This window comes from Pollicipes pollicipes, unplaced genomic scaffold (assembly GCF_011947565.3).
Source record: "Pollicipes pollicipes isolate AB1234 unplaced genomic scaffold, Ppol_2.1 Scaffold_3087;HRSCAF=3621_pilon_pilon_pilon, whole genome shotgun sequence".
Lineage (NCBI taxonomy): Eukaryota > Metazoa > Arthropoda > Thecostraca > Pollicipedomorpha > Pollicipedidae > Pollicipes > Pollicipes pollicipes.
In genome coordinates, this window is record NW_023596225.1 from 45,480,603 (window position 1) to 45,494,166 (window position 13,564).

The window sequence follows — 13,564 nt, forward strand, 5'->3', positions numbered from 1 at the left end:
CCTCCTTGTTATGCTCCCGTTACGCCAGTGCCCCCCCCCCCCCCCTCCTCCCTTCCCTCCTTCATGCGTAACGTAATTTGTGGACGAGCCCTCGGTCATTTCCCAGACAGAGAGGGGAACCCAAAGTACTGGCAGTCTAGCCCACTGCATCACACGGCACGTTAAGAAATGCCCGGTACTGGTTGGGTTACTGACTGCGGAGAATTGTTTTCCTGCCTTCTAACCATCGAATGGGAAAATAGCGCGAACGGCAGGCGGGATCGATGCTTAGCGAGGGCTGTGATTCAAACACTTCGCCAGCAGGCAATTTAGGAACTTGATAAAAACTGCACGCAGCTGCAAAACGCTGAACAAAATATTCAGCAGCAAATCCGCCTTCGCGTGTGTCGTTTACCGAACAATGTAAGGTCATGCATCAGTTGCATCAATCTGCCAGAAACATCCCAAACCACGGCCCCGTTATGTTGTATTCCATGATGTCAACGATGCGAGCTCTTTTTCTTCTTTTTCGTTGCCACTTCCCTGAGCTTGTTCAGCAGCTCACCATCCAGATCACTCGAGTCCGAATCATCACTCGCACGCTTCTTACTTTTCTTCCGTTTCTTCTCGCTCTTCTTGTGCTTCTTCTTCTTTTTGTGCCGGCCGGGTGACTTCTCCTTCCACTCGCCTCCATCACTATCGCGGTGCCCCTCCGGCACCAGCGGGCGGGACGCAGCACCACCGCCCGGCGGACGCGGCGGGAGCTTGGGACCGTACTCGTCGTCAGATGGCTCTGCCGGCGGCGGTGCGACGACGACCGGCGGCTGCGGGGCGTCAGCCAGCCGCGCCGGCAGCTCGCTGCTCCGCCGCCAGCTGTTCAGCTCGTCCAGGTTGACGTTGTCGAACAGGCTGAAACCAGCCTTCTTGACGGCGGCCGGCGGCGCCTGATCGAAGAACGCCGACGCCGTGGGGCGGGTGAGCGCCGCGGCTCCGTCCGGTGGCCGTGGTGGTGCCGCCCCGGCCGGCACCGGAGCAGCCGGCGTCGCCGCCGATGACGCCGGCTGTGACGTCACAGGCGCCGCCGCTCGTGTTGCCGACGGCGGCGCCGGCGTGGGAGGCGGCGTGGATTGTGACGTCGCCGCCGGAGCTTGTGACGTCACCGCCGGAGTTTGTGACGTCACGGCGGTCGGCTCGGCCTCCGAGTCGCTGCTCGAGTCGTCGAAGATGGCCTTGAAGAGGTCCGCCGGCGGCTTCTGGGCCGGCACCGGCGCCGGCACCGTCGCCGGCACCTGCGACGGGGCTTCGGCAGGCCCAGGAGCGGCCGCCCGCTGAGAGGTGTCCTGTGGGGAGCAAACGCAAGCTAGTTAGCTACTGAAAAACGTGACGTGCAGATCTTTTTTATCATATAACGACCGCCGCTCCGCAGCTGTGGTGATCCAATATCACCACTGACGATCAATAGTCGCTGCCAGGTGTCACAAAGACACAAACGTACAGCTGTGCCGTTCGTATGTCACCACCGACACCGAGCAGTCCCGTTGGCGGATTGTAGCCGCAGTTTCTGCACCGCAACGCGGCTTTCACCGGCTATTAAACAGAATTGCGACCTGCATAGTGGACCGATCCCGTTCAAGCCTGCGCATTACACGGGCTCGGACCCGTTACGCTTACCTGGCGGCAGCGTTCTGCTGGCGGAACAACGCCAGCTGCCAATGACAGTCGGAAAGCCACGAGACAGATTTGGCAGCTAGAGGACACCCGTGTTTTGTATTCGTCAGCTGCCAATGACAGTCGGAAAGCCACGAGACAGATTTGGGAGGTACAGGACACCCGTGTCTTGTATTGGGATGACGGCCGGCTGCCTAGCCCCTACCGTCCACCGACAGCTCACCTGACCCGCCTGCCCCCGTTCCGCCTGCGCCGCCTCGTCAGCCAGCAGCAGGTCCCACATTAACCGGCCGCTCTTGGGGTGCCCTCCCGGCTCCGACTGGGCGGCGGACGCAGATGGCGCTGCCGTCGGCTCGGCGGCAGGCGGCGCCTCCAGGGCGGGCGTGTCCAGCGCCTCGAACTGCGAGCGCGAAGGGCCGCTTCCGGAGCCCAGCGTGCCTACCAGGCTCGAACTGCGGGGAGGGCCCAGGTCAGGGCCACAGATAGGGGCCACGTGTGCCCGGTTTGAGTTGGGTCACACCGATTTCCCCACGGGTATGATGATTTCGGGAAACAGTGGGAAGTAACCGTCGCGATTCGTGGTGTCTTCATTAAGTATCCGCACTCTATGCCCGGGATATTATTGAAATCAGGCACCAACTACACAAGGTTCCATTCAGTAACATAACAGATGCGCACGCTGGCCGTAATGATAACACCACTATCGAGCACTAGTCTATCACCAGCCCCAGAGGTCGTCCCCGACCCCGTCCGCAGCCCACACGCGTCACAAGGACGGCGCACTTACTGCGGGTAGGGGTTCTTGACGTTGAAGCGGCGGCAGAGGAGCGGCGCTGGGTGCCACTCCTGGCGCCGCCTGGTGAGCGGGCCGAACATGCGGCGCCGCGCCGCCTCGGCCGCCGGGTCGTCGGCGGGCCGGGCGGCCGGCGTCGGCCGCTCCTGCTCGGCGGTGCCCGCTGAGACGAACCGGTCGGCCAGCGAGGCGGCCAGCGGCCGGAACAGCTGGGCCGCCCGGGCGAACTCGCTGACCTCGCGCTCCCGCTCCCAGTCGGTCATCGAGGCCGGCAGCAGCAGGCGGTAGTCCTCTGATAGACAGGTCAGGTCAGGTCAGATCTGTTCGCACTCCGGCTCCCAGTCTGTTAGAAAGGCCGCCAGTGCCGTCAGGAGGCAATAGTTCTCTGGTGACCACGACTCCCCACGACATGGGCCGGGCAGTTCCACACAAATGATAGCGAGGCGGATCAATCTGGAGTGCTAAGACCAACACCAATGCTACAGGGGCCACTGAAAACTAATCAGTGCAAGCATCGCCAATCACCGACTTATCAAACTGAACATGGCAGGAGCATACACATCTAACGTAAACCTAACGTTAAGATTACAAGTCATCTGCGCGACCGCGTGACACGATGCCACCGACGGTGGACCCACCTTTCCTATTGGCGGCCGACAGCTTGAGGAACTTCTCGTAGCGCGCCTGCTTCTCCGGATCGCGGGCGAACGGCTTCAGTGTGGGACCGGCCGGCGCTGGCGCCTCTGCCAGCAGCCGGTGTACCTCTTGCAGCCGCGCGCTGTCCGCTGCTGACGGCGGTTTCCCCGCGCCGTCGCCAGAGGCGCTGGCCGCCGGCCGCGCCAGCGCCGGAGCGGCCGGCGCGCTGACCGGGGGCTGAGGGTGAACGGCGCTGGCGGCAACGCCGGACGCCAGCGTCAATTTCGCCTCGTCAGCGTCGGCGCCGGGCGTCGCCGCCACCTTCTCCCCGGCTCCGCCAGGGGCGCTGACCGCCGTCGCCGCCGCCGCGGCGTCCTCCTCGCCGATCAGCCGTGCGCGCTGGCCGGCCGACAGCCGGTGGCGCTCGAGGGCCGCGCCGCTCCTCCGGCAGCGGCTCGAAGCGCGAGCCGCGCGCCCGGTGCTCGGGCCGGAAGTCGGCCGGCAGCGGCGGCGGCGGGTAGCGCGGGCGCGCCGCCGGCCGGCTCGACGCCAGCTGAAAGCCGGCCAGCGCGCGCGACAGCAGGTCGGCGGCCGAGGGAGCCGGCCGCCCTCCGCGCGCACCGCGCTCCGGGCCCGACTCGGAGAAGTCGTAGTTGGACATGTCCTCGGTGGTGTAGATGTCCTCGTCCTCCTCCTCGAAGGCGCCCACGCCGAACGCCTGCTCGGCGAGGCGAAGGAGGGTGAGGCCAGGACGCTTCTCTATCGCCTCTCTCTCTCTTCCACAAGACAAGCAACAGGTGCGCTATGACCACAAGCAAGACCCAACAAGGCAAATGAGAAATCGTATGCCTTCGATCAGCATTAGCACAGCTGACTGCAAGGCTACATCACTAGCGCAGAAGCCCAACCTCCCACTCCCTCCCCAGAGAGCCTCTACATCCACGGCCGACGAGTGCTGGGTTATCCAGTGTTGTGCTATCCACCGACCAGTGCCGGGCTATCCGCCGTCCAACAGCCCCCATCACCACACTGGTCGGCCGTTGGCAGGCGCCCTGCCGGCCCGCGCTCGCCCGGCGGCGCGGCCCACCTGTCCGCGGACGGCCAGCTTGCCCTTGGCGTCCCTGTAGCGGAGGGTCGGGTCGCCGGAGGGCGGCCCCAGCACGGCGCGCCGCTCCAGGCCGCGGTAGCCCAGCCCGAACAGGTCGTCCTTGGGCCGCACCAGCGGCGCCTCCGAGTCGTCCGGCGCCAGCAGCACCTCCCGTAGCGCAGCGTCCGAGTCCGAGTCGGAGTCGGAGTCGGCGGCCGCGGCGGAGTCGGCGCCGGGAGGGCGCGCGCAGCCGTACACCTGGAAGATCGGCGGACGGCGTCGGGGTGGGTGGTCGGCTGCTGGGTGGAGCGCGCGCTTACTTGTCACGAGCGCAGGTTGGTGTTGCTGTGTTAGTTCACCCACGATAAACCAGGGCTTTCTGGGACTAGTGTGCCACCATTCAAATCCTCGCATAAGACATTATGCTACACGCTTCGCAGGTAATGGAACATATCGAGCCCAGCCTACACACAAAATGTTTGAGATGCCAACGTGCATCGATCGATCAGCAGGGGCGATAAAGCTGAGTCAGATCACAGCGTGCACTGACACCGGCACCAGGAGCCAGCTCCTGACTGGGCCGGCACGCACCTTCTGCTGCTGTTTCTTCTCTGCGCGGGTGACGCGGGGCCCGATGCCCTGGCCGGGCCGCCAGCCCATCGACTTCAGAATCCGCACCCCCACCGTATCCCTGGGGGGGGGGGGGAAGGGGGGGGACGGGTGGGTTTACCAGGACGCCGCAGACGGAGGGAGCACGCGAGTGCACGCTCACATAGGTGTCTCCCAAGTCATGGAGTGGAAGCGAAACTAACCGTGCTAAGATCGAGATCGTGGCACAAAGTCGTTACCCAGCAATTTACTTCTTCATCTAATCGATGCATGAAGTGAAGTTGGTCATGGAGCATTACTGGCCTGCACGATACAGTTGCTCATCAAGGCACCTGCAGTCGCTGACTTTAGGACGCCAGGCTCTCAACTCAAACTCTCAACTCAAACTCTCACCGGACGGGCTTGATCAGCTGCTCGAGCACGGGCTGCCCGGGAATGGGGCCCTCGTCGAACTGTGGATGTCTTCGCTTCGTGCCACCTGTCGGCGCCTCCTGGAAGTCCGACTTGGCTTGCACGCGCTGGGGCGCTATCCCGTGCTCACCCCGGTCCTGTCCAGAAAACATCAAAATTGATGAAGCATGAGACCAGTGAGCAGTGTCAATGACGCTGAACCAAACCTCCGTTTGTGCTTCCCCAGCAAAGACCTTAAATTTTCAGCAAACTTCATAAAAACGCTGAGATACAGTTGTGAGCAAACCCAGCCAGCCCACGTTTAGCCAGCGTTATTGAAGTCTCTATCCACCTATAACCAATTACCATGCAGGATCACTAGCTTTGCCATCTTTTTGCGCACGAGACAACCACCACAAATTTCGCGTAATGCAAGCAAACACCATCCCCGAGCTCGTTGACTGCAGTTTCCCACGCACACGACCCATCCCCCTCCGTTGAGCCTCCGGGAGCGGCGACGCGCAGCTACCCGCCACGCTCACCTCGTCATCCATGAAGTCCTCAGGTCTTGCGGACCGGCCCTCGGCGCGGCTCGAGCGCGACGACACGAACGTCGCCGGTTGGAAGCCGTCCCGCGAGCCCACCGTGTTGAAGAAGCCGGCCGAGAAGCCGCCCGTGAAGGCGCCATGGAAGCGCTGGCGGCCGCGCGCGTCACGCACCGTCTGATCCTCCAGTGCCGGTGGTCGCCGCTTGGCGGCGCTGCCTGCGCGCCAGCCCAGGTCGGTAGGTAAAGGTGCGGTTGTGGTGGGTTAGTGGCGTGGGACTAGAGGTTCATCAAGAGTCTATCATGTGATACTTGGGCTTGTGGGGAAACAAGTTGTTAGTATTCAGCTGTTGGGCTTTTAGACAATTCAGTCTGCAAGGCCATATAATGTCTAAACAATATATATATTGCCTCTGGCTTTGGACAGGAAAAATTAGTTGGGTTGCCAACCAGGGCATCACTATATATACTTTTGGAGAGGCTGAGCCCCTCCAAATGTTGTCTTGAGCCCCTCCTAATGCTCATGAGAGCCAGAAAAATTATATTGTGTGTAGCAATTAAGAAATATGACAATACCACACAGATGCAGAGCATCTTACCTTCTTCCAGGGGCTCCAGAGGAGTCCCAAAGTGCACATTGTCATCATCACTGTCAGAATCCATGTTGTTTGTCAATATCTTGCTATGTGGTGAGAACAGGGCTGGAATCGGCACATTATGTTAGCAAAAGACCCATGCTGTACGTTTCAAGCATGGAATACAGGCAAAAGAAATACAATGAACATGATGTCTACAAGTTCTGTATGTGCAAAGGCAACAACTGCAACGCAGCACATTAACACAACTCCACACCTTATAACAAATGCTAGGAATACAAAAGCTTTATGTATTTATTGGTTTAGGGATCCCATGCATTTAGAAAATATGCCAGATCTGCAATACAGCTATACAAATTACACAACAATGTACATACAACCTGTGCATTTGACTGGCAGAGATGCGACATAATTTACCCATGGTAGAACCAAGGAGTACCACATGCATGCTGTTCAGGCTTCAAATTTGCATGCCAGGTGTCTGCTGCCATTTTATTTTCAAACAGAATGGTGGTTTTCTTACACCTTATTCACTCCATAAGACACAAGCAAGCAACAGAGACTACAGAGGCCAATTTAGTGCTCAGCTGTCATTGTGTGACCAGGGTCTCAATGAGGGCCAAGCATGGGAGCTGAAGGTGCTGATCACTTGACCATTATACCCTATAATTCCAGGTACAAGTTGGGATAACATCATATGCCATGCAAGGCAATGTGTCTTCACACCAGCAAAAGTTGAAATTGCACCAAACTCTTGAGGTAGACAGATGTGTTGTCGGTGTGTGGCCAGAAGTTGTGAGCCATCACTACAACTTGTTATGCATTTTGGAGCTCAATCACACAAATGTATTGTCAGTGTGTGGCCAGAAATTGTGAACCATCACTACAACTCATCATGCATTTTGGAGCTCTATTATACAAATATATTGTCAGTGTGTGGCTGGAAGTTGTGAGCCATCACTACGTCTTGTTACAGATTTTGGAGCTTGATCACACAAATGTATTGTCAGTGTGTGGCCAGAAATTGTAAACCATCACTACAACTTATCATGCATTTTGGAGCTCAATCATACAAATGTTTTGTCAGTGTGTGGCTCAAAGTTGTGAGCCATCCCTACTTGCCATGCATTCTAGAGTTTATTCAAAAGTTCCTGTCATCCAGACACCTAAAGATCCTCAACACTGCATAATATGGTAAAAATACTGAAACTGAAGGCGTCTTTACGCCAAAATTCACTGTGGGCAAATGCTTGTGGTGTAATACGAAATGCCTGCCCATTTTGCTCTTGAAGTCATGTCGTGTGAAGGAAGGGTCGTCAGGCTGAATTACCAACACGTCAAAAACATTCGATATTGTGATTGATGACATGGTGACTAGATACTACCTCGTTAGATGCCACAAGACATAAAATACTTACATGTGCAAAAAAAACGTTTTCAGATAATAGCACCGCTGAATCTGCTGCGCCCACGAGAAGATTGCCCGCAGCTCGCAGACGCGTCGGTATTTTGAAGTTTATGCGCCAAGAAAGTCAACGTTCATGATCATGTATAGAGGTGGGCTACACGGATTGTCTTCATCCCAGCAGGCATCGATAAGCATGCCCAGGTTGCCCTAATGACCCAGTGACCTATGACCCACTTGCGAGACGTGTGCACGTCATCCGGCTAGATGCTTGCCCGCGAATGATGAATCACATCCTGCCAGTGCGCTGTGGCGAAAACTCGTCGCCAGGCCGTGTTCCACGGGCTACAGAACAAAGGCGCTACGTTGACAAAAGTACAAATGAGAAGACATCACAGAGCGTCGCGTAGAAAAATGTTTGATCAAATTGCCGGAACGAGCAGCTACCCCACCGTAACTGTCATGGTTCTCTTTTGCCATACAGCTTTCCCTTCATGATGCCTTCGACTGCGCTCAGTTCAACGCGCTTATCTTCGGAACTGATCGTGACATCTCGCAACTGGCCCGCACCAGTCTCCAGCGTCATGTGCCGCATGAGCAATTACCGCTGTTCACCTGACGCGCGATCACGAGCCACTGTTCACCCATCGTGCGGTCATCAGCCGTTGTTCGCCCATTGTGCGGTCATCAGCCGTTGTTCGCCCATTTGCGGTCATCAGCCGCTGTTCGCCCATCGTGCTGTCATCAGGCGTTGTTCGCCCATCGTGCGGTCATCAGTTGTTCGCCCATCGTGCGGTCATCAGCCGCTGTTCGCCCATCGCGCGGTCATCAGGCGTTGTTCACCCCGCGTTCGGTGATGAATCGTTGTTCAACCAACGCCCAAAGTATGTGACAGCCAGTCTGGAGTAATGGTGCTGGAGGACAGCTTCCAGAACCGAAGACCAACGGGTTTCAGACTTGAACTCAACACGTCAAGAATGGAAGGTTGTTGTGTGAACAACGGACGTGTTATATTTCGATTTCCTTCACAGCTACATCATAAATATTTCATGTTTAAGCCTTGCAACAAGTTATTACAAAGTTAAAAAGCACATTCATCATCAAGTTACTTATCATGACCTGGCCACTCACTCTGGGTTCTCGGCACCCATTTCACACGAGACACGACTGGTCAACGTCACTGCCACTGTCTGCTAAAATCCTTTACTTCTTGCTGCGCACAATTCGGTACGGCGTAGTGACAGCGAACGGCGGCACTCATCACTTTTATGAATTTCAGCTACAACACCACGAAACCTGCATGACGACAATAACCGACATGCACTGTTACCGGCATTTCGGATCCTTCAGCAGGAAACCGCGCAGCTCTCACCGAAACGAAATGGTAAAAAAAAATGTAAAAATACGAAAGCGGCCGTCAGTCTGAGGCGCACTCTCCTAGACCTGCTGCGAATGTGAAGTAGAATGTCTTCCGGCCGGGATCAAGGCGCGCAAGAGGCCGGGCCGCTGGAAGGGCTGGAGCCGCTACTGCTCGTCCTTGTCCTTGGCGCCGTGCTTCAGGATGCGCGTGAACTCGACGTAGTCGAACATGCCGCCCTTGATCGGCGCCTCCTTGTACATCTCGTCCACCTGCCAGGCCGGCGAGTCGGAGACGAAGGTCACGGCAGGGATTACCATTCAGCACACGCGGTGAGTATGGCCGTAACGAAACAGCAAGGTTATCACGACAGCCAGGCCTTTGTGAAGCGTGCCATTGGACATGTTGGTAACAATACCATCTGGTAGCAGAGAGCTATACAAACTCAGACAGTGTGCATACAATCAGTTTACATACGATAAGTAAACAATAGTTCGCCAGCCAAAAAGCAGATACCCTGATGAAACAGCCAGCCGAACAAACGATTACATTCACCCGGCTGAGATTGCATTGCTTAATTTATCGAAAAGTGGCATCAGCTACAAGACCACAGACAAAATCATATATATATATATATATATATATATATACACATATATTCAAAGGATCAGTGGCCGCCCAATAGGTAGATGATGAGATTTTTCTCAACAAAGGCACACAAAACCCTATTTGATCATACGTGGCACAGTGGTCAGCATCACTGTGAAGTGGCTGGCACAGCACCTTGGCGACGGCGTCCACTCACGTCGTCGTCGGTGAAGCGGTCACCCATGCTGGTTAGCAGCTCGCGCAGCCGGTCCTCCGAGATGACGCCGGCGTTGTCCTCGTCGAAGCAGCCGAAGGCGTTCTTGATGACTTCCTCGGGGTCGGTGCCCTGCAGCCGCTCTCCGAATAGGGTGAGGAACATGGTGAAGTTGATGGGGCCGGGCGCCTCTCCCATCATGCCCTCCAGGTAGTCGTCGGTCGGGTCCTTGCCTGCCGGCGGAGGGGCATGAACACGTGACAGCGGCCACTGAGCAGGCAGGTATGAGCAGGCCATTCTGGTCTGGGTCTGGGTCTGGTATTGAAACAATGAGCACTGCATGGCATGAATCTAATGATTATGAGCCCTGCAAAGTATGGAGCTGATGGTGATGAGCACTGCACAACACAGATCTAATGATGATGTGCAATGCACAGAACAGATCTGCTCAAGATGAACAATGCACAGTATGGATCTGATGATGGCAAGCATTGCAGAGTACAGATGTGATGATGAAACGCATTACAGGGTACATATACAATGTGGATCTGATGATATGAGAACTGCAAAGTATGGATCTGATGATGATGAACACCGAGCAGCTAAGCTGTTTTGATGCATTATAAACAACAGATGATTCACTGGCTGACCGGGACATGTTTAGCGTTGGATCAATAACTGCCAAACCTGGGAGATGGTTGAATGCTAAATCAGGCTGATACCACAGAAACCTAATGTTTTCACATTTTGAAAAGATGCGCATTTACAGTACCATCTCCCTCAGTGGATGAAATGAAACATCACCCCACCCACAGGAGGGTGCCACTGCCCACGCTCATACCCAGTGAAGCCAACATATCATGAAGGTCTTCCTTATCAACGAAGCCATCTCTGTTCTGATCAATCATGTTGAAAGCCTCCTTGAACTCCTGGATCTGGGCCTGGCCGAACATGGCGAACACATTGGAGGTGGCGCGCTGGGCGCGCTTCTTGGTGACCCCGCGGCGGGTGGCGGCACGGCGCGAAGACATGGTGGCTGACAACAGAGGTGTGAAAGGTCAAATTGGTGCAAGGCCATACAAATATACATACATACATATGTATGTGTGCAAGGTTATACATACAATTCCACTTTGTGGGACAGTGATCTGCCCAAGACCTGTTTTCAGCTAGTCCATGGGATCCACAAAGCGAATGGCTTCAAGAAATTAATGTGTAACATCTAACGTACACAGTGCAAGTATTGTCTGACTATGGCAGCCCGTTTCAGAATACAGACTAATTAAAAGTTTCAACTTGAAATGGATGTGGTATATGGCAGGGTAGGAGCCATGCTGTTTCCTGTTGAAACAATCACAATATTGTTGCACAGTTTCAAAAACTCAATAAAAAATTTCAGCCCTCTTTTAAAAACATGCAACTCTTCCCCCTCCCTCCTATGCTTTGATGCATGGTCCTTAGGGCATCAGGCAGCTGTTTGAGCCTATTAACAGCTATTATTTCTTGCTTGATATTATGACAGTGGTGCATGTAGAAATCCTTAGATGGAACATTGTGGCAAAAATTTTCAGTGAATTATGACAAAGAAATCTATCAAACCCAGTTAAACTAAAAAACCTTCTTCTTAAAAGTAACTGAACAAAAACCATAAAATGGTAAATTTAGCAACAGGATAAATGCAACACTTAGTCAATGCAATACCCATGCAACAGTGGTTATCTCTGTTTCCTTTTAATCATATTGTTTAAAGGGAGATCTATACATCTCAAACTGTAGTATATCCCAGCTAAAATGCACCCAGTTATTGATGATACAGTGGCAGCACTGGCAAATGCTGTGTCAAAAATGTTTTGAATGATTGGTGGACATAAGTGATAACAGTGGTCATCTTTGATTAGAAAAATGAGAAAAAAAATTGAGCATTGTGGCAAAAGCAATGGTGGCTGGTGCCAGGTGCCAAACCAGCCTATGCACAGGTGCAATTCCTTCACCACTCATTTCTAACAGCAATAAGAACATGAAGTGCACAACCCTGCATGCAGGAGGCTGAGTTCCATGTGACCATTCTACCATTATCACACATGATTATCTCAGATTTGACAGTGCTGACAATGCTTAATAACTTGACAACAGATTTATATTCATACACAAATGTGTGTTTGTAGCATTCAGGTGTTGAGGATAGCAGCATAAATCTTAACATGACTTTCTGCACCACTCCAGACGCTGCATTAAAACAAGATGACCTTAGACCAACTGCATCTCTATCATTGGCCTTTGAGTACTAAATGGAGGATACAAAGCCCAGCAAGAGAAAAATATTTAAGAACATAATTAGCCTGGCTCAGCCCATCTACCACATCTTCTAGAGCCTCATGCATGTACAAACATCAGCAGCATGCTCCCACAGCCTTCAGGTACAAGGATCATAACTCTTACAGGTTTTGCTGCCTAAGCAGGTAAGCATTTGCATGAAAACAATTTGATCAGGCTTGTTTTTCCTAAAAAAACAAGCAAAATCTCACTATTGCCTGTAAAAGATACATTCACTACACTGGATGCTCATACAAAATTGGTGCACTTAACATTATGCTTGTGTGTACCACACCCAGGCTGTGCCATATTGTCCTGGGTAAAATCCTTTAACATTAAAATGTTTATCAGGAGTATTTTTCCTTAAAACTGTCTGAAACATCACAGTTCCCTGAAACCTTTGCTCCCTCTGCAATGTAATTGATGGTGACCTGCTGAGTCAAAGGACTAAGATTTAAGATATGCATAATTTTAATTTTCCAGCAATTTGATGGCTATGTTGGACCAGCATCCTCTGCACACTCAATCATCTTGGAAACACAAGATTTCAGGCTGCACAAAGGTTGAGCTAAAGCGGGACAGAAACTGGGCCACAATATTGGCAATCTGCTGGTGATGACATGATACCAATTAGCCAATACCAACAAGAGAGAAGAAAACAAGCCCTGTAGGAGACAAAGATGGTGTGTTTACCAATTTCAATGTGTGGTGGTGGGTAGGTAAGAACTGAATACTTAAAGAATTGGATGTAAAGCCTAATGGGCAACAAACTTGACCATCACCTCTAGAGCAACGAAAAACTTCATGCTGTATGGACACAACTCAGAATCAAGATAAACCTACGTTACTGTTAGGCATGATGCAGCAACGGATAGAATGTAGCAAAAATGCATATAAGTATTGCGCACCAACCTGAAAATTGCGCTGTCGCTTATGACCCGAACTGGGAGCAACGAACCACGCCCAAACAATGGCAAGGCACTACGACAGCGCTTTTGTCGATTTCTTGAATGACTCAGGAGCGTCAGTTTGAACATCGCTCTCGAGCGCTTATCGATAATAATATGTGATTTTGTAATCGAAAATTTTATTGGATTTATCTATGAGCAGCACTTCATCAAAATACGATAAAACATATCAAACGAACCGAATATCTCCAATATCATTTACTTTATTCAAAAACCAAGTCGTTAGTTCGGAACCAAATAGACCTGGCACCAGTGCCATCCATAAAATACGTTGAATATTTTGGAGTCCTTTTCCCTTTATTTTCGGCATCACCCAAGGTTACGCACTACTTTATATGAAAGACATCGGTCTTTTTGTCACACTGGATCGGGTGAGACTCCATGAAGCTACTGTTCTTCCATACGAAACGTAATTTA

General features: G+C 53.1%; 2 protein-coding genes across 2 annotated transcripts; both read right to left on the reverse strand.

The window, feature by feature from the left end:
• Positions 1–449: 449 nt before the first annotated feature.
• LOC119090252 (G patch domain-containing protein 1) lies at positions 450–7,784 on the reverse strand. Its single transcript, XM_037213037.1, has 12 exons — positions 7,721–7,784; positions 6,306–6,407; positions 5,705–5,925; positions 5,166–5,320; positions 4,755–4,854; positions 4,164–4,421; positions 3,698–3,794; positions 3,079–3,228; positions 2,435–2,732; positions 1,871–2,099; positions 1,152–1,319; positions 450–971 (listed from the first exon to the last, which is right to left on the reverse strand). Exons 2-12 carry the CDS (start codon positions 6,367–6,369, stop codon positions 480–482), a joined length of 2,232 nt encoding a protein of 743 aa, XP_037068932.1. The 5' UTR covers positions 6,370–6,407; positions 7,721–7,784; the 3' UTR covers positions 450–479.
• Positions 7,785–8,683: 899 nt separating this feature from the next.
• LOC119090340 (myosin regulatory light chain sqh) lies at positions 8,684–13,180 on the reverse strand. Its single transcript, XM_037213133.1, has 4 exons — positions 13,092–13,180; positions 10,708–10,902; positions 9,870–10,099; positions 8,684–9,336 (listed from the first exon to the last, which is right to left on the reverse strand). The coding sequence occupies exons 2-4, from the start codon at positions 10,895–10,897 to the stop codon at positions 9,232–9,234; spliced, it is 525 nt and encodes a 174-aa protein (XP_037069028.1). The 5' UTR covers positions 10,898–10,902; positions 13,092–13,180; the 3' UTR covers positions 8,684–9,231.
• Between the last annotated feature and the right edge of the window lie 384 nt (positions 13,181–13,564).